Here is a 22,877-nt window from a genome sequence, read left to right as displayed (position 1 = left end):
TCTCCATCTCAGTGTGACTGTGAGAGGTAAAAACATTTTCTATTTATACCCACACCGCAGATTCAAGGTGGATGTTTGGAAATGCGTTAACACTTTCTTTTCTGTCATACATGGTTTGAGGTCGTCATTCCCGCCTGCAGCGGATTAATGAAAGGTTTCAGTCAGGAGATGAACATCTGGAATGTTTTTAAGCTCTTCTTCTGGCTAATTTGTTTAAAATTTCATTATAAAACTGCTCCAATCACAACTTTGGTGTTATTTCATCAGTGAAATGTTTGAATGATGCAATTGAAACTCTAATGTAATGAAAAGATAAACATGTTTTCCACTTTAATATAACAGGCTAATGCAAATTTCGTGACTTTTCATGTTTTCAAAATGAAGTTTTTTTGTGTGTGTGTGGCAACATTCAACAGACGATGGAGATTCTTCTGGCATGAAGTTCATGGCTACAGTTCCCATCATTTCTGCTGCTGCTTCACTCATCAGTGTGGCTGTGATAACCTGTGGTTACAGCCTGAGGAGAAATCCTCGCAGGTGAAAACTTTTACTGACGCACTTAAACTCATGAAATGACCCTTTGAAATCACTTGAGCACATTACTGCATACAGCAGCCACTGTGGTGTTCAAAGTATCTCATAGGTTCTTTTCAAACACCACACATTAGTTGTAGACATAGCTGGTCTTGTTTTTGAGGTATTTTTCACCCCATGACCTCTGATGTTTTTATCCTAACAGAGAAAACAGATCAGGTCTAACTAACTTAACAGGATCTGAAACTCGCCAGATGTTTGTGAGTTTTCCATAGTTCTGTTTTACACTTAATTGTGCCGAGGCTGCAGTGCATTATGTCTGTGTTTTAAGCTGCACTTTAATTAAATGTAAATGACAGTGTAAATTGTTGTTTAGGACAAAGAGGACCGCTACATGAGCCTTCATCGGCAAAACATCGATGTCTACCAAACTATCTCCTCCGGTCGCCTTCATCATGATGCTGAGGCCACTGCATGTCACAGTCATGTACAATAATAATCAGAGATGGAGTTTTTACCCTGACTACGTGATCTATAAAACTATGATGCTAGACATGCTATCTATAAAAGACACTGACATTTTAACTTGCCAGCATCATGTGTACTGTTAGTTTGTTTTGCACTGAAAAAAGAGAAAAATATTAACGTCCAGTAAAACTTGTAATTATGTTGTGAATGAATTGCCTTAATTCATGGCTTTTAACACCATTTAATTTCTGTTTTTTATCTGGTTTGAACGTTGAAAATCCTGCCACTTGGCTCTGTGGCCTCTGCCACCATTATGGTTTTTGCTATACTGGTCCACTTGATAGTCATATTTGATGATGATTTTACTTTATTTTGAGTCATTAGAATCAGAACGGGGGTCAGGAAAGAAGAAAAAAGATAAGCTGGGGAGAAAGTTAACAGAAGAAGAGGGAAAAATAGAGAAGAAGAGAAATAGATGGAGAGGAAGAGAGAAAAAATACTGAAAATCTATTTCATCATCTGCTGAAAAACACAAGGAAAAACCAACACAGTGGGGAACCCACAGCAACAACCAATAATATGCAGTAAGTAGGCTAGTAAGTAGTAGTAAATAATAGATATTAAATGTTACTGAGCAGTAAATGGGCCCAGAGGGCCGAGACCTGAGGGCACCCCACCCGCAGCACAGGCCCAACAGAGCCAGGGGGCCGGGCCCCACCGAGCAGCCGCCCAGAGTGAGCCACTAAACACAGAGAACCACTAATGCACTGTGGGTGGGGGCACCAGCTACTGGCAGGAAGTGTGGTGGGGGGAAATAATACGTGACTATTTTTATGTGGAGTGGAATTAAACTGCCATAGAATATGCTTGTGGTGGATTTGACTCAACACAAGCGTATTGTCAAAGTGTTCTTTGGCATGCATCGAGACAGTTTCTCAGATACTGAAGTGACTTGAGCAGAGCCAGTTAAAGCCTACTGTGCTTGAGTGGGCAGCTCAAGTTTCCACGTGGAAGGTTTAGTGAGACAAAGACAGGAAGTTAAAGCTGCTGACTAATAATCTGCAGGTTCCTGATTTGAGTCTCTGTTAAGAGGATGGTGTCTCTGAGATAATTGCTTTTGTGCATCGATAAATAAACAGGGAAATAAATGAATAGAAAAAAGCATCCGAGCGGATGTGCACCGACGGTGTGCCCACTGGTCTTAAAGTGCCTTTGCGCCCCTTACCATTTATGGAGGTCCCATTTGGGCACATTGGCATGGACCTATAGTGTACATGGATATTGCTTTGTATTAGTTCTGGTATATTATACAACACAATAACATGATGCAGTGCTGCTGTGCAACATTTCTGCAAAGAGTGTGGTGCAAGCAAGGAAGATAAGATAACTCTTGCACAGTCATACCTAGTGCAATAATACAACAAATTTGGAAACTGTCCCACCATAACACAATCATTTAGATACAATATTGGACTTTGTTTACATGTAACTGCACAAATAGAATTTAGAAATGTAATTATTGACAAGAGTGAACAACCACTTATAATGTAATCTACAGCTGTGACCAAACAGCTAGATAGAGAATCAGAAGTGTTGTTTTCTACAAAGTTTGCTGTTTCAGTGAGAGTCATATGTCATATCATTTCAAACAGTGGCGATCCAGAAATGTTGTACAAACGAGTAAGACTAACTATAGACTTTAGCCAAAGTTGTTAAGTTAGCTAAAGAGTTGGGATTGTGTGTAAGGCATAAATAAACCTAAAATGCAATGTTTTGGACGTTCTTTGGCACATTTCCCTGCTGTAGGGGTCTCTGCAAGCATACGGGGCTCTGAGAGGGAACAAGATGACAACGAGGAATTCTACTGGAAATAGGGTTGCCAACTTCCTGAAAAATAAATAAGGGACACCTCGTGGCCAGGGCCAGGCGACCCAGTTGTCTTCACCCTTCCCAGTGTGGTGAATTTTCTAGCTCTTTTTTTTAACCATTTGACTTGAAGTTGATTTAAGTAGATATGTTCTACTTAAATCCTATTCTATTCTTTGTGATATGAACACATGTGAAACAAATGATCATTTAGCCATTTTTTTGTAGCTCAAAATGACAACATTAACACAGTAAAACAGGTCTCTTTCTTAAACAGAAGCCTGTCATGCTTAACTTTTGAGAATATAAGTAAATCTTTCTTTAAAAGAACTCTGTCCTGCTTAACTTAAAATAATAGAAAACAATAGAAAGAAAAATATTCTTCTAACAGTGCACATTTAGTGCATTTAGTACAATTGGCTTCAGTTGAGGTATTATTTCAGCTTTTCTAATGCTAATCAGCTGCTCCTGTTTGTAAACCCGCTTGTTCCCATGATTACGCATCTTAACTCATCATCATTATTCATCTATGTATTACTTTTATGTATTAGTCATCTATTTGTTGTAATCATCTATCCTTGCAGTTGTTTCTTACACAAAATAAGTTATATTATCACACTTCTGGCCACATAGCGCTGATATTGACTGCACATGCCCATATTAACTTTTTCCAGCCAGGTGTTTTCCTTTTCCCATTCTTCCCTTTCTCTGAGGGGAACAAACATTGCTGCTCTAATGCTGGGCTCACACTGTGCGGTTTTAGGCCCATTTTGAGCCGATTTTTGAGTCGTGCGACCGTTTTGGTGATCGGCCCGATTTTGGCCTTCATCGTGCGTCGTGTAGTATACGTGGGGTAACGAGAAGCGATTAACACCTCGAGCAGCTCCCGATCATCAATCGCTCGTGAGCCGCTCACACTGCTCACGCGCAAACACGTAAACGTCGGTGAAAAAGACGGAGCAGCGTGGCTGTGCAGCGTGGGATCTGGACACAAGCGATGGAGGCACAACTTGTAGAACTTTGGAAAGCTCATCCGAGCCTTTTCGATGTGGCCTCACAAAATTATCACGACCACAACAACCGTGAAAATAGTTGGATTTACACTGCTGCTCAATCACAGCTGCCTGATCAATGTTTTTCATTAGCAATTTAGCAAAGTTGATGTGGTGGTGTGTCTGTGTGAGTGAAAGACAGAGGGAGAGCGCGACAGATTTTCTGTTATAACCTTCATTTTATGGAGGCACAGTGTGAGCACTCAGGTCGCATCAGAGCATCGGGCCGTATAGTGTGAGACCCTGCATCGTGACCTACCAACTTCTAACCCCTACGAGTCAATCGTGCAGTTTGAGCAGGAGCTGAATAAAGTGACTGAAAAAAAAAATCGCACACTGTTTGCCCAGCATAAAGCTGGGCAAACAGTGTGCGATAAGTGTGCTGTCAGCTCATTGGTCACAAAGCAGGAGAGGGGCTGGGAATTATGTTTTCAAACAAAGTGTTAATTCCATTAAAAGTTATAGACTACTTTTGAGTCTCACTGTATTACGGGACAAAGTGCGTCCCTTATTAGCTCAATACGGGACGTGTACTTTTGTTTCTAAATACGGGACAATTCCGTATTTTAAGGGACGGTTGGCAACCCTAACTGGAAACAGTCGATCATGTCTGTTAAAGCTGAATTCAGGGCAAACTAAGCTAAATTAGTGTTTTTAGCTAACAGCTACAATAAGCATAAAAGTAACTGTTGGGCTGTTATTTGTTAACAGGGGCGATTTTAGCCCATTTTGGGCTGCAGCAGCATAAAATCCTCAGCAGGCTGGGTAAGCTTGCGTGAGCTCTCTGTGGAGGCTGTTGCAGCTGAGATGGCTCACCCGAGCGGTGCAAACTTAGTTACCTTCAAGGCTCCAGAGTCAGCTGAGGTCAGCAGCTCAGCCTCTGGGGAGGTTACAATCCCTGGAACAGCCAGGTCTCTACAACCAGAAACAGTCTTTGCATGTGCAGCTTCAGAACCAGACTTGAAGTTCCAGTTAGTATCCGATGTCCCAGAAACACTCAGGTGCTCACTGAGCAATCTCTTGAGGCCAACACTCAGAAAATCAAACCGTCTTTGAGCCTTTGTGGGAACATTTATCGTCTGTGCTGGAAAGGTGGAAACATCTGGGAGATGCAGCCTTAACACACTGGGCTTCACAAGTCCTTGGAGGCAGCTCACTAAACTCAGGGATGCAGACAAAATCAGCACTTGCAGGAACACAATGTGCCCTCTCACAATGAGCTTGGAAGCATAAACTGAGTTTTCCTCACTGACTGTTTTAGACAGGATTGTGGGAGCAACACAAAAAGCAGCTTCAGCTGGAAACACACAGTTTAGTGTCTTTGCTGCTCGCTTTAAGTCACAATAAACAGGAAACTCATTGTGTCTCATGTCAGAATCACTCATATACAGGAAAGGAAGAGGCGGAGCTTATTTCCTGCAGGGAGAGGTTAGCAGTCTGTGTCTTTCTCATTTCTGACTCCTAAAGAGCTGAAAAACACAGGCTGTTATTGGCTGGCTGACACTGGGATTAATGTCCTTGAAGCCAGCAGTCTTTAATGTCCAGGTTCAGAACGGGCAGGTGAAAAACAGTCCTTTATGTCCTCTGATGTTCAATAAACTGTCCTGATTACTGAGGGAGCAGAGAAAGTGTCTCCATCACTCACCACAGCTGGATGCTCTGAAATCCTGGAATCCAGCTGTGGAGAGGAGCGCCGGCGGCGTGGACGCAGTTTAGTAATCAGGGAACGGGAGACAGGAGGGAAACACAGCTGGGACCAATTACACACACGAGACAGGAAACAGTAACACAGGACTGTCAAAGTAAAACAGGAAATATAACACAGAGTCCAAAGTAAGGAGACGTGGGACACAGTGAAGACACAGAAACAGAAACCAGAACTATAATCACAAAACAAACTCAGAAACATAAAGAGTGAATCAGCTGATTCAGTGTTTGTGACAAAAACATGGATCCTGGTTAATAACTTTTATTTGTTTGTTTCTGTATTATTTTGTGTATCGTTCTTATGAGCTGTTGTTTTGTCAGTGAAATATTATTTCATTGTTTTAAGCTTTTTGTTGACTTTGAAGTGCTTAAGTTGATATTTTTGAACATTTAATTTGTTCGATTATTGTCGAGTCGATAAAACTGTCAAACGCACAGCTGCTTCCAGCACGGCCGGAGGAGAGGTGGCCGAGCAGACGCACAACACACACAGCTCACAGGTTTGCATTTCTAGATATTGCAGATGTTGCAGAAATTGAGAGTAAAGAACTCAGAGATCCAGCGCTGTCTCCTGCCCCTTATTTATACACCACAACACAACGACAGGCGTAACTCACACAAACGGGTAACATGAGGCTCAGATGCTTTGGACGTGTTCACATATACTGGACACAGAATGATGAAGATGGAGCTGCAGGAAGGAGGAAAAGAGGAAAAACACAGAAAAGATTCACAGATGTGGTGAAAAAGGACACGACAGCTTCTGTTTGTTAGTTTGGTTTTTCTTTATTTGGTAAAGATTCAGAAATAAAGAGAAGATCACATGTTTGAATATTATATTAACGTTCTGTAATTACAACAAGTTGTAAAATCTTTCCAGAGTGAGACAGAGACTGTGCAGAGACTGTAGAAGGACAGAGCAGCAGCAGAGCAGTCCAGATACACTGATGATCCTCTGTCAGATCCAGAGGGACACACAGGGCTGATGCTGGACTCTACATTGTGTCTGACAGTGGAGCTGTTCTCAGAGCAGTTCACTCTGCAGCACTGACAGTCATCTGCACTTCATTCCTCTGTCAGTCACTGCTGGATGAAGCTCTCCTCTCCACCTCCCAGTAACATGGCCCAGTCAGAGCGTCTCTACACACAAGCTGCTGCTGCTTCAACCTCTCTGGATCATCAGGACACAGCTGCTCCTCTCTCAGCACATATACCATGAGTCCCACCTGCAGAGAGAAGGAGGAAGAGCAGAGGAGATAAACGAGTGTTTCCAGAGACTCTTCATCAGCTGTCAGTCAGTGATGCAGCACATCCAGTATAAAGAGCAGCAGGGACGTCAGTGCTGGGACTGTACTAGGACTCATTGTTGCTTCACTTTTTCTAATCTTTGGATTTTTATTGAAGTTGCTGAAAATGTTTTTCCCTCCTAGTCTGAGTTTGGACTTTCATTCATTAGAAGAACCTTGGTGTGTCCACTCTGAGCTCTGTAGGAACCCCAACAACAAGCCCAACAATCCAGATGGACGGTTCCAGCTGTTAACTGGAGGAATTCCATCCAAACATCTGCTCTCACTAAATTCTTCCTCACCTACAGACTGTGTTCTTCACTGCTTTAAACTTGGAAATCAATGCAGTCATTGGTCTGCGTGCTGCTTTGTTCAGAGAGCTGATTGGCTGTTGACAGTGTTTGATCAGAGCGTGTCAGCCGTTACTATGGTGACCATAAAGGTGAGAAACAGGAAGTGTTTGTGTCCAATCCTGAAGCCTGTCACTGTTCTCCTCTCACAGCTTCACTGAGAAGCTGCAGCTTTACAGGAAACACTGGATCTTTGTTTCATACTGACTGTGTTTAGTACAATACTGCTGACAGCACCACCCACTCACTCCATCACTCTACTGACCCCAGAGTCTCCAGTCTGTAGTCTGGACTCTTCTTAAGATCAGACAGCTGCTTCACATCTGGATCCTTCAGGTTGTTGTAGTACAGGTACAGCACTCTCAGATGGGAGGGGTTGGACTTCAGTGCTGCTGCCAGATAATCACAGCTGATCTCTGACAAACCACAGTCGATCAATCTGTATAAAGAATGAAAGATGTAAGTTTATTAGACAAAGTGCTTGAAATCATTCAGTGTTTCATCATCTGTTCAGAGCTGAAGAAGGTTCAGAATGTAGAAGTTTAGAAAATGGAAACTCCAAACAGCTGAAGCCAACAGGAAGCAGCTTCAAACAGGAAACTGTGCAGAGTTTCAGACTATATGTCCTGATGCAGCCAGTTGGATTTTGGAGATTTGAATCTCTGTTCTGTGACTAAGTCCTTGAATCATTTCTTCCAGTTGGTCCAACAAGACAGACTAAGTATTGGACATGTGTTGTGGCTCCATCAGGGGAGCTTCTAAATGTGATGTGATGGCCCCTCTGGGTCTGTCAGGTCACAGCACTGAAGAGAGCTCAAACTGGGCACACAGCTGTTCCAGTCTGGACCAAAGACTCTATACTGGGACTGAGGGACTGCTTTGACTGCACCCACTGGGACTTTTTAAAGGCTCATGTTCTCACTTAGATCATCGATTTCTACTGACATTTCTTTCTGGGAAAAATGGGGATTACTTTGGAAACAGGAAGTATTTTCCCCAATAAGCAGCCCTGGATTAGTAAATCACTCCAACATGTTCTCAGGCAGAAGAAGCTGTCTTGTTATGAGGGAGAGAAGAAAAAGATTGAGGCACAGAAACCTGTTGAAAGAGAGATAAAGCAGCTAAAATCAGGTGTAAAAGTAAAGCAGAGGATGAGCTGAATAAAGGACACTCAAGGCTGGCTTGGAAAGGAATGAAGTCCATGGTGGGGATGCAGAACAAGGAGCAAAGATGAATGTGATGCTGAATCAGCAGAAGACTTGGACTCATTTGATTCCAGCTTTGATATCATTGATTTCAATGAAGAGCTTTGTGATTGTAGCAAAGGGCTGGTAGCTCTGAGAGTCCCACTGATGAGGTGTTTGTGTGGAAATCTCTTAGTGGGACCAAAGAGAGAAAAAGCCCTGGTCCTGATGCTGTGGGAGGGAAATGATTGAAGTGTGCTGTGAGGAACTGACTGGGAGATTTTCACACATTTTCCAGTCCTCCTTGGAACAACAGGAAGTTCCCAGCATATGGAAACAAAGGTTAAGTGTCCTATGGCACTCAGTGATGATGGTGCTGTGGCCCCACCACCTCCACCTCTTTGTAAAGGAACTAACTGTAATCTGAAGCTTCAAATGGAACTAAGACTTCCTCCACTAGGTGGCAGTGTCTGATGAGAAAGTGTTAGTGGAGCTGGCCTGGAGTCAGAAACAGGAAGATGCAGGATTTGGGCTGAAATGGGCAAAAGTGGTTAGCACTAGTGCCTTAGAGCAAGAAGGTTGTAGGTTGAAGCTTGTTGGTCAGCTGGGCCTTTCTGTGGAGGTTGGATGTTCTCCCACAGTCCAATGAAATGCTGCTTAGGTTCATTGGTGCTTCTACATTGGCTGTAGGTGTGGATGTGAGGGAGTGCTTCTCTGTCGCTCTCTGTTGGCCCTGTGATGGACTGCTCACCTGTGCAGGTGGACCACGCCTCTTGCCCTATGACAGCTAGGGCACAGGCTGCAGCCCTGTGAGCCTAAGCTGAATAAACAGTTAGCAAAAATGATCCATAGATGGCCTGAAATCCCCCAGTTAGCAGTTTGGTAGATAGCTATGACATGCTAATCCCATCCAGCAGCTGTATTCTACCTGTAAGCTGATCCCTGCTGAGCCAAAGCACTTTTTCATATACAAATTACAACCTTTAATAGAAACCTATTGGTCAGCATCTTATTAGCCTGCTGTTAGCTTCATTCCACAGAAAACTGAGAGAAACTAACAGAGTTGATAAAGAATAAAGAGAAATGTGCTGATTTAAAGCCTTTGAAGTGCTTCAGATGATCTCTGTCCACTTCTGTCCACTCATTCATTCATGTAAGCTTTCTAATGCAGCTTTGATCTTCACAGTCTGCTTGATGAAACTCATTCTAACCCTGAATGTCAGAGTGTTCCTCCTTCTCTTTCCCATCATTCATGCTGGCAGTGGAGGAGATTTGGATGTTGGACTGTGTTTTGGATGATGTGTGTATGTTTGTGTTGGACTGCTGTCTGTAAAGCAAACGCACATTTTGCTTTGGATTTCAGTGTCACACAGACTTTAAGGTGCAATGAAGAGTTTGAGAGTTTCATAGTGAATTTTCCAGTGGAGTATTTTTCTTCTTCTGTGAAGGTTTGAAATGTGAACATTGTTCTGCTGCAGTCAATGGACTAAACCAGAGAAGAAGAAAACAGACTTTACCATGAAGATCCTCAGTGTGGATCAGTATAATATCAGCCTGATGTCTGCAGTTTAGTGTCAGCACAACTTTCACATCATATTTATCTCAGCACAACTAAAACATGCTGACTGACCTCAGAGTTTCAAGTTTACATCCTGGACTCTCCAGGAAACCACACAGATGCTTCACTCCTGGATCCTGCAGGTTGTTGTTGTTGAACAGGTCCAGCTCTCTCAGATGGGAGGGGTTGGACTTCAGTGCTGCTGCCAGATAATCACAGCTGATCTCTGACAAACCACAGCTCTTCAATCTGTATAAAGAATGAAAGATGTAAGTTTATTAGACAAAGTGCTTGAAATCATTCAGTGTTTCATCATCTGTTCAGAGCTGAAGAAGGTTCAGAATGTAGAAGTTTAGAAAATGGAAACTCCAAACAGCTGAAGCCAACAGGAAGCAGCTTCAAACAAACACAACAAGAGAAAAAACTCTGAATGTTTCACATTAAAGTCGTACATTTCTCATAAAAACAGGACAAAGACTTGAAAAAGTCGTGTTTTTCCTTCCAGGAACCACATGGCTTCACTTTTAAAGGTGAAGTGTGACAGAAATGGACATATTTGAAGTCCAACACCTTTTTCCAGTCACATTATTAAAGCAGACAAACTACAAGCTCATTTTCATTCCAACAAGTCATCTTCTGACCTGGACTAACAACACTGGTCTCTATGTGCAGCTGGCTGTGAGACCAGTGCTCAGGGAGCGTCTACAAAGTGCAACACTGAAAGAACATCACACACTCATTTGCTTCCAGCACTTTCACACAAACATCTACTGTCATTATTGTCACCAAACTCTGTGGATCCTTTATTGCAAATTCAAATGGGATCAAATGGTCAGACAAAAGAGGGTTATGAGGAAATATGATGAAATGTTGTGTATTAGCAGCAAGTTATTGAATCTTTTTCCTCAGAAACCAAACAAAATGATTGACAAACATGTTTTTACAAACTCAGTGTTGGACTTGGATCAGCAGGATAAGCTGATGTTTAAAGGCATTTGAGTCTCGCTGTATGAGAGTCCAGTTCTTACTCAATATTTATGGATGATGTTCTTTCAGTGTTGCACTTTGTAGACGCTCCCTGAGCCTCACAGCCAGCTGCACATGGACCAGCTGACATTACCCAGCATTAGAGGCGGCTGTAAAAAATTCATGTTCCCATTTAAATGGTTTTAATTTGAATAAAACGATGTTGATTCATTCAATCCTGAATCGATGTTTAATATAAATGTATTTTGCCAGAATCTCAGGTTAAAGCTCACAAACTATTTCAACAAGCAGCAAACAGCTAAAACAGTAAATGAGAGCAGCTAAACACACAAAGATGGAAACACAGAGCGTGGATCGTTCACTCGACGGCACGTACACGGACACGCCGTCGGGGCTGAAAGTGGACAGCTCACAGATCCTGAAGCTGCAGGTTTCATCTGTCTCCAACCAAAACTGAGTGAAGCAGCAGCAAAAGAAGATCCAAACTCTGCTTCACGTTTGATCAATATGCTCATGAATTCTCTCTGACTTTGGCTGTTCCTGCCTGCACAGCTCTCTCTCTCTCAGTGTACTCCAAGAACAGCTTCAAACATCTGTTTCTGCATCATTCACTGTTTATTAGCCACCAGTCTGCTGTTGTGTTCAGTGCTGTCGGCCTCTGACAGTAAAGCCTCATTTCTGCTGTTCCATGGAAACTTTTTAAAATGATGACAGATTACAAACTCTCAGCTGTGTCTGTAATCAAACCTCTGTAACTTTGCTTCACTTCAGCAGCATCAGCTCATGTTCACATGTTGCTTCATGGTTTGCTTCAGTTTTTGATCGACTGCAGAATATTTTGAAGGTTATCTGCTATAAAAAGCCAGAAGAGGAAAATCTGCTTCATGTGTTTCTGTTTGATCCTCAGTGACTTTGACACAAAGGCCTCTGCTGTGATGATCACACCTCTGATCAAGTCTCACAGTGTCACAACTGATAAATGATCAGAGTTAGAATATTTCTGACTGTCTGCTGTGTGCCGTGACCTTTGACCTGCTAAAGACAGTCAGCTGTGGATTATTCATTGTTGTGTCTGATACTTAGAACTGTGAGGAAGAAGCTACACAGTTAATCAGGGTCCCCTCTCTCTGAATCAGGAAAGGTGGGCAGGCCGCGTGTGGGCCGCGGGCCATACGTTGAGTATCACTGTTTGAAATGTGAACATTGTTCTGCTGCAGTCAATGGACTAAACCAGAGAAGAAGAAAACAGACTTTACCATGAAGATCCTCAGTGTGGATCAGTATAATATCAGCCTGATGTCTGCAGTTTAGTGTCAGCACAACTTTCACATCATATTCATCTCAGCACAACTAAAACATGCTGACTGACCTCAGAGTTTCAAGTTTACATCCTGGACTCTCCAGGAAACCACACAGATGCTTCACTCCTGGATCCTGCAGGTTGTTCTTAGTTGAAGAAGAGGAGTAGTCATTACTCAGGTCCAGCTCTCTCAGATGGGAGGGGTTGGACTTCAGTGCTGCTGCCAGATAATCACAGCTGATCTCTGACAAACCACAGCTCTTCAATCTGTATAAAGAATGAAAGATGTAAGTTTATTAGACAAAGTGCTTGAAATCATTCAGTGTTTCATCATCTGTTCAGAGCTGAAGAAGGTTCAGAATGTAGAAGTTTAGAAAATGGAAACTCCAAACAGCTGAAGCCAACAGGAAGCAGCTTCAAACAAACACAACAAGAGAAAAAACTCTGAATGTTTCACATTAAAGTCGTACATTTCTCATAAAAACAGGACAAAGACTTGAAAAAGTCGTGTTTTTCCTTCCAGGAACCACATGGCTTCACTTTTAAAGGTGAAGTGTGACAGAAATGGACATATTTGAAGTCCAACACCTTTTTCCAGTCACATTATTAAAGCAGACAAACTACAAGCTCATTTTCATTCCAACAAGTCATCTTCTGACCTGGACTAACAACACTGGTCTCTATGTGCAGCTGGCTGTGAGACCAGTGCTCAGGGAGCGTCTACAAAGTGCAACACTGAAAGAACATCACACACTCATTTGCTTCCAGCACTTTCACACAAACATCTACTGTCATTATTGTCACCAAACTCTGTGGATCCTTTATTGCAAATTCAAATGGGATCAAATGGTCAGACAAAAGAGGGTTATGAGGAAATATGATGAAATGTTGTGTATTAGCAGCAAGTTATTGAATCATTTTCCTCAGAAACCAAACAAAATGATTGACAAACATGTTTTTACAAACTCAGTGTTGGACTTGGATCAGCAGGATAAGCTGATGTTTAAAGGCATTTGAGTCTCACTGTATGAGAGTCCAGTTCTTACTCAATATTTATGGATGATGTTCTTTCAGTGTTGCACTTTGTTTGGCACAAAATGAAATTATTTGGCCTCTCAGATGCTTTTAGAGATTCCCAAATGACTGATGATGTCATCTCTGGGGTCTGATTGATAGAAAAAAAAATGTCTTTGAGACCTTTTGTAACTGACAAACTCTTCATCTGCTAACAACACTGAGTTGAATCTCCATGGCTGATAGTTGGAGCAGGCATCAGGAATACACATTGAAAAAACAAGAGGAGAAATCACCAGAGTCTTATAATCACATTCTGTAACTAAAGGGAGACGTTTTTCTATACAAATATATGTTTTATGGACATTAGAAAAAAAAGAGTATTGACGTGAAGCAGGATTATGAAATCTCCATACATCAGCCAGCCCATAATTATCAAGAAAGCTCTGAATGACGCATGCTGAGTTTGGACTAAGTGTACTTTTGTGTGAACTGTGGTCCATAGCAGATAATGAGCAGTTTAGGTCTCCCTCAAAGATGATATTGTGTGATGACATATTGGGGAGCCGCGCAAAGACATTAGTGAAAAATCTGTGATCGTCCCAATTAGAGGCGTAGATATTTGCTAAGATCAAAGGAAAACCATAAACTATGTTTTCTGCACTTAAAATCCTGTAATTTTCTCATAAATCGACAGTGCGCCTTATGGATGAATTCTGGTTGTGCTTACTGACCTCGAACCGATTTTATGTGCTACACGGCGCTCAGAAACCTTTCAAAAGATGTTTTGGTACGACTTTGCTCAGCTACGAGGTCGCACCGCTTGATGGATTGTTGGAGCATTACAGCTACGAGGAGCCTCGCGGAGTGATACGTACTCTGCTTCAACGTAATATTACTGTATTGAGTGTGTATAAGGACCATAAATGGCACCTGTAAGAGACACGGTTACAAAGAGGATTTCAAACTCCAGGCTGTCAGTCACGCAGTAGAACCTGGGAACAGAGCAGCTGCTTGTTATTATGCTCAGCGTCTGTTTACATTTTGACTGCACGATTGTGAGCTTTTTGTTATGCACAAACACAACATTGTTTTCTTTTATTTATGGAGCATTATTATTTAATAAATGCTGATCATTTATTTCTGAGTAATTGTTTCATGTACATCTACGCTGTATGTTAATAAATGTGCCTGTGTGAGATTTGGGACACAGCTTTGACTAAGAACTCTCTTTTTGTTTGTACTTTCTGGCTTTAAAAATATCGAGATATATATCGTATATCGCCATCCAGCTAAAGAATATCGAGATATGAACTTTGGGTCATATCGCCCAGTCGTAATATTGCAATAGGTTGTCCGTTAAACTCAAGCGGGGCTTGGGCCCTGGCACGGCGTAGCCACACAATCCTGGTAGTAGTGACGCTCGGCTATGACGGCGTGCGGGTTACCAGCTGGCTTTCTCAGGATAGGGCTCCTGTGTGAGCGGTCGACAATAACGTCTTTATCCATACCCAGCACTTCACGTAGTAGCACGGATACGGCCGTGGAGGAGCTCGAGTCCAGGCCCTCTGGGATCCCTATGATGTGGATGTTAGCTCTCCGCTTCCTGCCTTCATCACATTTATCCTTCAGGTCAGACAGCTCCTCCTTCATACTCTCTACTGTAGACTGCAGGGTGGTCACCTCATCGCTCCACATTGACAGCCCATCCTCAGCTTCTTTCACTCTAACCTTTACTCCATCAACTTCGCCGCACGTCGCCGCCATGCTGTTAGCGATCTCATTTCTCAGTCCTTGCACGTCAGCCCTTATATTGTCAAAATCTTCTTTCAATGCATTTCTGACTTCTTCTTTTAACAGCGTACTAATGTCCTCTTTAATGGATTGAAGAAGCTCCAGTTTTAGAGCAGTAGGATCCACATCACGCGCGTCTGTTGAGTCTGCTCTTCAGCGGCCGTAGAGCTGGACGCTGCCCTTTGGCCATCATCGATACTCTCGCCCGAGATCGCACCGGGGCTAAAATATTCACCTGCTCAGCTGTTTTTGATCAGTTTGAGCCTGTGTGGTTTGATCAGGTGGAGGAACGATGTGATGCTATAAAGACATCATCTTGTCCAAATGAAGTTGTTCCAACACGTGTTTAAAAAGATTTTAAAGGTTGTTGGTTCCGACATCTTAGCGATTTTTAACAGCAGTCTTAGTTCAGGTGTTGTACAGCCTGTTTTAAACATGCTGTTGTACAGCCTGTACTAAAAACCTGATCTGGATCCTCTGTCCGCTCAAACTTCAGGCCTATTTCAAAGCTTCCCTTCCTGTCGAAGATTTTGTAAAAGATTATATTTGTTCAGCTGCAATCTGTTGTAAAGGTTTCAGTCTGGTTTTAAAGCTCTTCACAGCACTGAAACTGCCCTTTGAAAAGTTCTTAATGATCTTTTATCAGCCACTGATCAGGAGACTCAGCTGTGCTTTTGGATCTGACCGCTGCCTTGACCACAGCATCTTGACCTCACCATTGGAGCATGGCGGCATCAAGGGCGCTCTATTAGACTGGTTCAGCTCTTTTATTAAATCGCATTATTACATTTGGGGCTTATATTTGACGGCAATTTGAAAAACAGCTGAGCTCAGTTGTACAGCGGTCTTTCTTCAAACTGAGGCTTTTATCTAAGGTGAGATCATTTCTATCTTTTAAAAACCTTGAACGGGCGATCCACGTTTTCATGACGTCCCAGCTGGATTATTGTAACTCCTTATATGTTGGAGTTAGTGGGACCTGCCTGGCAAGACTGCAGCTGGTCCAGAAAGCTGCAGCTCGTCTTCTGACACAAGCTCAAAGACATTTATCGTCCCAACAACCACATATACGCTGGTCCCTCGCTGTAACACAGTTCACCTTTGGCGGCCTCGCTGTTTCGCTGATCTTTTTTGTGCAATTTTGCATGCTTTTGTTTTTTACAGCGCATTGTGTTCTGCGTCCTGATTGGCTGTAGACCATTGTCAGCCAATCTCGTGCCGTGTCTCCTGTACAGTACAGAATGTGTTCAAATTTACAGCAGTGTGACTCTGCAGTGCTGCACTGTATGTTTGTACGTTGTGTCCCCAACAAACAACAATGATGACGAGACGTTTTGCACCTGTGGTAGCAGCCAAAGGCAGAGGAAGATGCTGACCATCATAGTTTCAACAAGGAGGCAAAAAGGTTGTAACTGTCCACAACAAGAACATCGTAAGGATGGAGTCAGCTTTGGCTTTGTGGCTCAGTGACCGCAGGAAAAAGAACATCGTGCTGGACACCAACATTATCTGCAGAAAAACTCAAAAGCTTTATGAAACTTTACCTGACAGTGAGGAGCCCAGGCCATGGACGAGTGCTCCTCACACAGAACCTCATTTAATGCCAGCAAAGGCTGATTTGACACATTTCAGAAACACTTTGCTTTCATTCTTTAATAATGAACTTACACTTACAGCGCTTGGCTGCTTCCATTGGACCCTCTGCACAGAGCTTCAGTTTCCTCTTCTGGTCCCAAAGTGCAGAACAACAAGGTTTCAAACAGCTTCGTTCCAGCAGCATCAGCCACAGACATGCATAGAGAATCCTTTGGTTGTGTTGTGTGTTTGCATATCTGCTGTCTGTGTTGCTTTGTGAGGATGGATCATCTCCTGCAGCTCCAGATAAACAAGCTGGACCTGAACCTGGTAGCTTCACTTAGAAGACACTTGTGACGGGAACGTGTGAGAAGTTTTGTGCAGACAAGTTTGGATTTAGAGTGTGGGACGAGCTCTCCACAGTCTTTGTGGAGATCCACATTCTGCATACTGCCTGTGAGAAGCTGCAGACATTTGTCCTCCAAATCCACTGAGCAGCTGCTCGTGGTGGTATTAGCTTCATGTGTGCGTGTTAGCATGAAGCCTCGGTCACACTCTGCTGTGGACACGGTCACGGACAGCTGGACGCCTGATGGGCGAGTCGTCCTTCCTGTTAAACTTCTTTGAGCATGAGAATAGCATGAGAAGCTCAGTGGACACTGTTCAGTGTTTTAACTCTCGCTTTCTGATGGGTTTAGATTTTATTATTGTCATTTGTATTAGGAAATATTTAACCATATATTCTTAGAGGTGTATAATCAATTGTGTAGTGATAGGATGTGTGATCTTTAGCAGGCTGCAGGGGCTTGGTGTGTATTCCACACTAGAATGCACACCCACATCCTGGGAGCACGAGAGAGGTCGTACCTTCTCTTATTGTTTTATGGCAGGATTAACGTAGCTACGTCTGTTCTAGTCTAAGTGCTTTTTGTTTAGATGAACTGCTGGACTTCCTCACCATGTTATCTAGGGTGAACCATCTAGGGTGAAGGGGGGTCTACCCTCTTCCTGACCAAGGATGTTATATGACCCTTTGATCAGCAGTACCACACACACACACACACACACACACACACACACACACACACACACACACACACACACACACACACTATTCTTTGTTCACATGTATACCTATGTGAGATGCTATATGTTAATGACCCTATGCATATTCATGTAACCACAATAAAAGGAGTGCTATGGGGAGCCTGGCTGAGAGTCTGATGGTGGTCAAGTGGTGGAACGACGCTTGGCTCCAGCCAGGTCTCCCTCATGCATGAGTAAACCAGAGAACTTTGGTGCCTTGTGTCTTGCTTTTTGCTGCGTAGCAGATTGTCCTTAACGTTCCAGTGGATAGGTTCAAACTACAAACCTATCACTTTCACTTCAGCTTCACCAACAACAGCACAAGCAGAGCAGCCCACTGCCTGCATGGCTGGGACAGCGCCCCCTGGTGACTGTAAACCACTACAACATGTAGACGGCCGTCTGCAGGCTGGATGTAGCACCACCGCAGAGACGTGCTGCAGCTCTGTTTAGTTACCCAGCTGACAGCAGAGGCTGTAGTTTACTGTTACCAACATGGAAAACTGAAGCTTCACCAGCTGGAGCTACAGAGCTGGAGAACAAAGGAGACTGAGAGGCCAGAATGATGTGGGAGGAAACATCAAGAGCCTGTTTGAAAGGAGACACATGTGGATGCTGTGCCAGTCTGTGGTCTGTCAGAAGTCAGCTGAGTCACACTGCAAGAAGCTGCAGAATCTCAGAGGAGGAGATTTGGAAGTGTTTGTGGGACAAACTGGACTCAAAGAAAGAAGATGTTTGTGAAGTCTTTGGTGGAGGTGAGCAGTGTGAAGCAGAACACATGCAGATGAATCAGGAGGTCAGCATCAGTGTCTCCTTGTGGTGGACGGTAAAAGAATCAGAGCCAACGCTCCCGTCCACCCTCGGCATGAAGCAGTGCTGTTTCTGAAACAGGAGGACAAGTCCAGAGAAGACAGAGGAAGCAAAGATGAGGGTGGGACAGGACAGCAGGACTTCCTTCACACCTGCAGCTCCATCACACTGCTGTAGCTCCTCTTCATCACACATGTACCTGCAGCCTGTCTTCGAGTCCAGGAGTCACCTCCACACAGTGTAGAAGCCTCCTGTGCAGACCATGGAGTCCAGCCTCTGTCAGGGAAGTCGGCACTAAAGCCTGAAAGACTTCAATCTGTCTCTGCTCCACCCGAGAAAGACCAGCACCGTACTTGTTGTGCATTCAAGGAGGGAACATCAGCGCTGCATCGTGGGAACAACACCGCAGGAACAAAGACACAGCACGGCCGATGAAGGACGAGGACAAAGGAAAGGTGAGTGAGAAGACCTGGTGGTGTGGACGGACCTGCAGGGGCTCCAAGACTGAGGAGCAGAGACGTCCATGTACCAGCTGAGGATGCTGCAGTGATCCAGGGAGCTCGGTCCAATCTGAGGCCGTGTGAACTACGTGGACCACAGTTTCTTCACAGACTTCAGCCACGTGAACATCTGGAGATCCAACAGTGCACGAGCTGTGAGCCATCAGCTGTTTCTCTCATCAGCTGCTGTAATGAGAGCTGCTGGAATCATCTCGAGCAGCAGGAAATCACTGATGTTGTTTCTAACCAAAGATATGGGACTGAGCTCCGCTGAGCTCCTTCTACTTTCATCCAGATAGAAACTGCTACAGTCTGCTGATTATTGCTTTGCCTCCATCACACGAGCTCTTTATCCTGTTCTTCACTCTCATTGGTTCTTTGTCTGCTTGTTTTTACAACAGTAGTCTTCTGATTGGTCAAAGACAATCAGCTGTGACTAAATGTAGCTCCTACAGCAGTGATGGGAATAACTACTGAAGCTAATCCAGTATCAAAGCTCAGGAATCAGCAGCTCCCACCTCGTTTTCTTTCAACAACTATTTTTAGCTGCTGTGTTTTTGTGTTTCTGCAGACCTCAGACATCCTGCTGCTCTGGACAACTTTTTCATTCTTTTGTATCATTCTTTTGCTTTTCTTTTATTATTATGTTATATGTATTAATATGTGAAACACTTATTCTTTGTGTTTTTGCTTTGCTCCTGTCAAACTGCTTTAATAAAATCTGCTGCAGTCTAAACTGTGGACGTTCCCTTTTTAACCCTTTGTGAAACAATAAAGGTTTAAATCTGAGTATTCATCTATGTTAGTGTTTAATGGGTCTAATAGGTTGCTTTGGCCTTTCCCAGTAATATCTTCCCTTGCAGTCTGTGGTCCAGGCTTCTAAAACCATCCCAGGTTAACAAGAACTACAATCTAGAGGAGAGCTGCCATAACAGGTGTGACTGATGAGATCTGACCTGCAACGTTACTCAGGTTTGTTTGTATCAGGACAAGCAGGGAAGCCGCCTGGACGTCAAAGTAGTTAGAGCTGGGCGAGTGTCCTCACCCACATCGGCTTCACAACTCTGCATCACCTACTGAGTAAGACTCAGAGCATCAGAGATTAGAAGGTCTACAAAGAGCTGAACCAGACTTCCTGTATAAAGGTTTTAGTTCCACAGATCGACAGTGTCAGCACAACTAAAACGTGGAGACTGACCTCAGAGTTTCAATTTGATGTTGTGGATTCCCCAGAAGAACACACAGCTGCTTCACTCCTGAATCCTGCAGCTTGTGGTCTCTCAGGTCCACCTCTCTGGGATACGAAGGGTTGAGCTTCAGCACTGCTTCCAGATAATCACAGCTGATCTCTGACAAATCACAGCGCTCCAATCTGTATAGAGAATGAAAGATGTAAGTTTATTAGACAAAGTGCTTGAAATCATTCAGTGTTTCATCATCTGTTCAGAGCTGAAGAAGGTTCAGAATGTAGAAGTTTAGAAAATGGAAACTCCAAACAGCTGAAGCCAACAGGAAGCAGCTTCAAACAAACACAACAAGAGAAAAAACTCTGAATGTTTCACATTAAAGTCGAACATTTCTAACAAGAGTATTTTAAAGACAGCGTCACTGATGATCATCTTCTGCCCAGTAAAACTTTGGGTTTCCACATGTGAGTGTTAATGATGCACAAAGACTGTGAGTGCAAAGAGGGAGCGAGGAGGATGACAGAGAGATGGTACAGGAGCATCAAGAACCCGGCGAGGAAATGAGCAGAAGGACTTTGGAGCCTGTTGGATTGAAGCTTTCACAGAGACGTGTTTGACTGGACACCACCAGGACAGACTTTTAATCCCAGGATTTGGATGAGCTTTCTGTCTTTATGGTCACAAATGATGCTGTAACTCTGTGAATGTCCTGGAACTGTCAGCAGTGTGGTTACGTCCTTTTGACCTGAGTTTCCACAGCTCTTATAACAGCAGTGTACATTCAGACTGAGACACGCTTCAGTCTGTATGGACCTGTTTCTGTAGCTGCCACCATCATTCTACATGTTTGTACATCAGCTTATCAAATACTGTCTGCTGTCTTCATTTATTACTCTTCACCTGCTTCAGTCTCACTGTGTGGGCGGAGCTACCTGAGCCCCGCCCACACAGACACAGCTCCTCTCTGGAGCTAAACGTCTGCTTCATGTCCGCCTCTTTTCTTCATCCTCCACCTCTCTTTTCTCTTCTTCAGTGTTCTGCAGCCACGGAGCCTCACAGCCATTAGCACGCCCATACCTGAGCAGCTAGCATTACCCAGCATGCCGTGCAGCAGTGTCAGTTTGTAAATGTGCAAGAATTCCTGCTCCAAACTGTTTCACAGAGTGCTGTGTGCCGTGACCTTTGACCTGCTAAAGACAGTCAGCTGTGGATTATTCATTGTTGTGTCTGATACTTAGAACTGTGAGGAAGAAGCTACACAGTTAATCAGGGTCCCCTCTCTCTGAATCAGGAAAGGTGGGCAGGCCGCGTGTGGGCCGCGGGCCATACGTTGAGTATCACTGTTTGAAATGTGAACATTGTTCTGCTGCAGTCAATGGACTAAACCAGAGAAGAAGAAAACAGACTTTACCATGAAGATCTTCAGTGTGGATCAGTGTAATATCAGCCTGATGTCTGCAGTTTAGTGTCAGCACAACTTTCACATCATATTCATCTCAGCACAACTAAAACATGCTGACTGACCTCAGAGTTTCAAATCGACATCGTGGATTCTCCCGAAAATCACACAGATGCTTCACTCCTGGATCCTTCAGGTTGCTGTAGGTTCCACTCAGGTCCACCTCTGTGGGATACGAGGGGTTGGACTTCAGTGCTGCTGCCAGATAATCAAGGCCAATATCTGACAAACCACAGCCCTTCAATCTGTATGAAGAATGAAAGATGTAAGTTTATTAGACAAAGAGCTTGAAATCATTCAGTGTTTCATCATCTGTTCAGAGCTGAAGAAGGTTCAGAATGTAGAAGTTTAGAAAATGGAAACTCCAAACAGCTGAAGCCAACAGGAAGCAGCTTCAAACAAACACAACAAGAGAAAAAACTCTGAATGTTTCACATTAAAGTCGAACATTTCTAACAAGAGTATTTTAAAGACAGCGTCACTGATGATCATCTTCTGCCCAGTAAAACTTTGGTTTTCCTCATGTGAGTGTTAATGATGCACAAAGACTGTGAGTGCAAAGAGGGAGCGAGGAGGATGACAGAGAGATGGTACAGGAGCATCAAGAACATTAAAGTCTGGCGACTAAATGCCTCACTCCTAAATGATTGGCAGTTTTTTGAGTTCATACATACTGAACTAAATACTTACTTGCAGTTGAACACAACTCCAGAGATATCGCCTTTAACTCTCTGGGATTGCGCCAAGGCAATTGGAGGCCAAAATAAAACACCTAGAGCAACGACACAAAAAAGCACGGACAGCCAATTTGCTTTCCGATCTTAAAATGTTATGTAGTGAGCTTAATAGTTTAATGAACGAGAAAATTGAGGGCAATTTAAGATTCACTAAACAAAAGTACTATGAACAGGGTAGTAGGGCTAGTAGATTGCTGGCAATAAGACTCAGGAAACAGCAAACTTGTAATATGGTCCAAAAGTTGAAGTCAGATCAAACCCTAATTACTAAACCAAATCAAATTGCAAGTTGTTTTGCCAATTTTTTCGAGTCATTATATAAAAATTCAGATACATGTAAAGATAACAATACACTATCTGATTTCTTAGAAAAGATCAATTTAAAAACACTGTCAGAGTCTGTAGCAAAGGAGTTCGATGAAC

At 43.3% G+C, this 22,877-nt stretch overlaps 1 protein-coding gene across 1 annotated transcript in view; it reads right to left on the bottom strand.

The window, feature by feature from the left end:
• Window positions 1-22,877, bottom strand: part of LOC146548279 (NACHT, LRR and PYD domains-containing protein 12-like) — a 64,446-nt gene that overhangs the window by 6,206 nt on the left and 35,363 nt on the right. Inside the window, 1 exon segment of the mRNA XM_085265048.1 lies at window positions 21,783-21,962. Within this exon segment, the coding sequence (XP_085121174.1) occupies window positions 21,783-21,962 (180 nt within the window).

The sequence above is a fragment of the Mchenga conophoros genome, linkage group LG23 (assembly GCF_057382185.1).
Source record: "Mchenga conophoros isolate Kocher_MC1m ecotype Shallow Benthic linkage group LG23, M_conophoros_male_GT1.1, whole genome shotgun sequence".
Taxonomy (NCBI): domain Eukaryota; kingdom Metazoa; phylum Chordata; class Actinopteri; order Cichliformes; family Cichlidae; genus Mchenga; species Mchenga conophoros.
The sequence above is the reverse complement of the archived record's forward strand: the minus strand, read 5'-3'. Positions and strand labels throughout refer to the sequence as shown.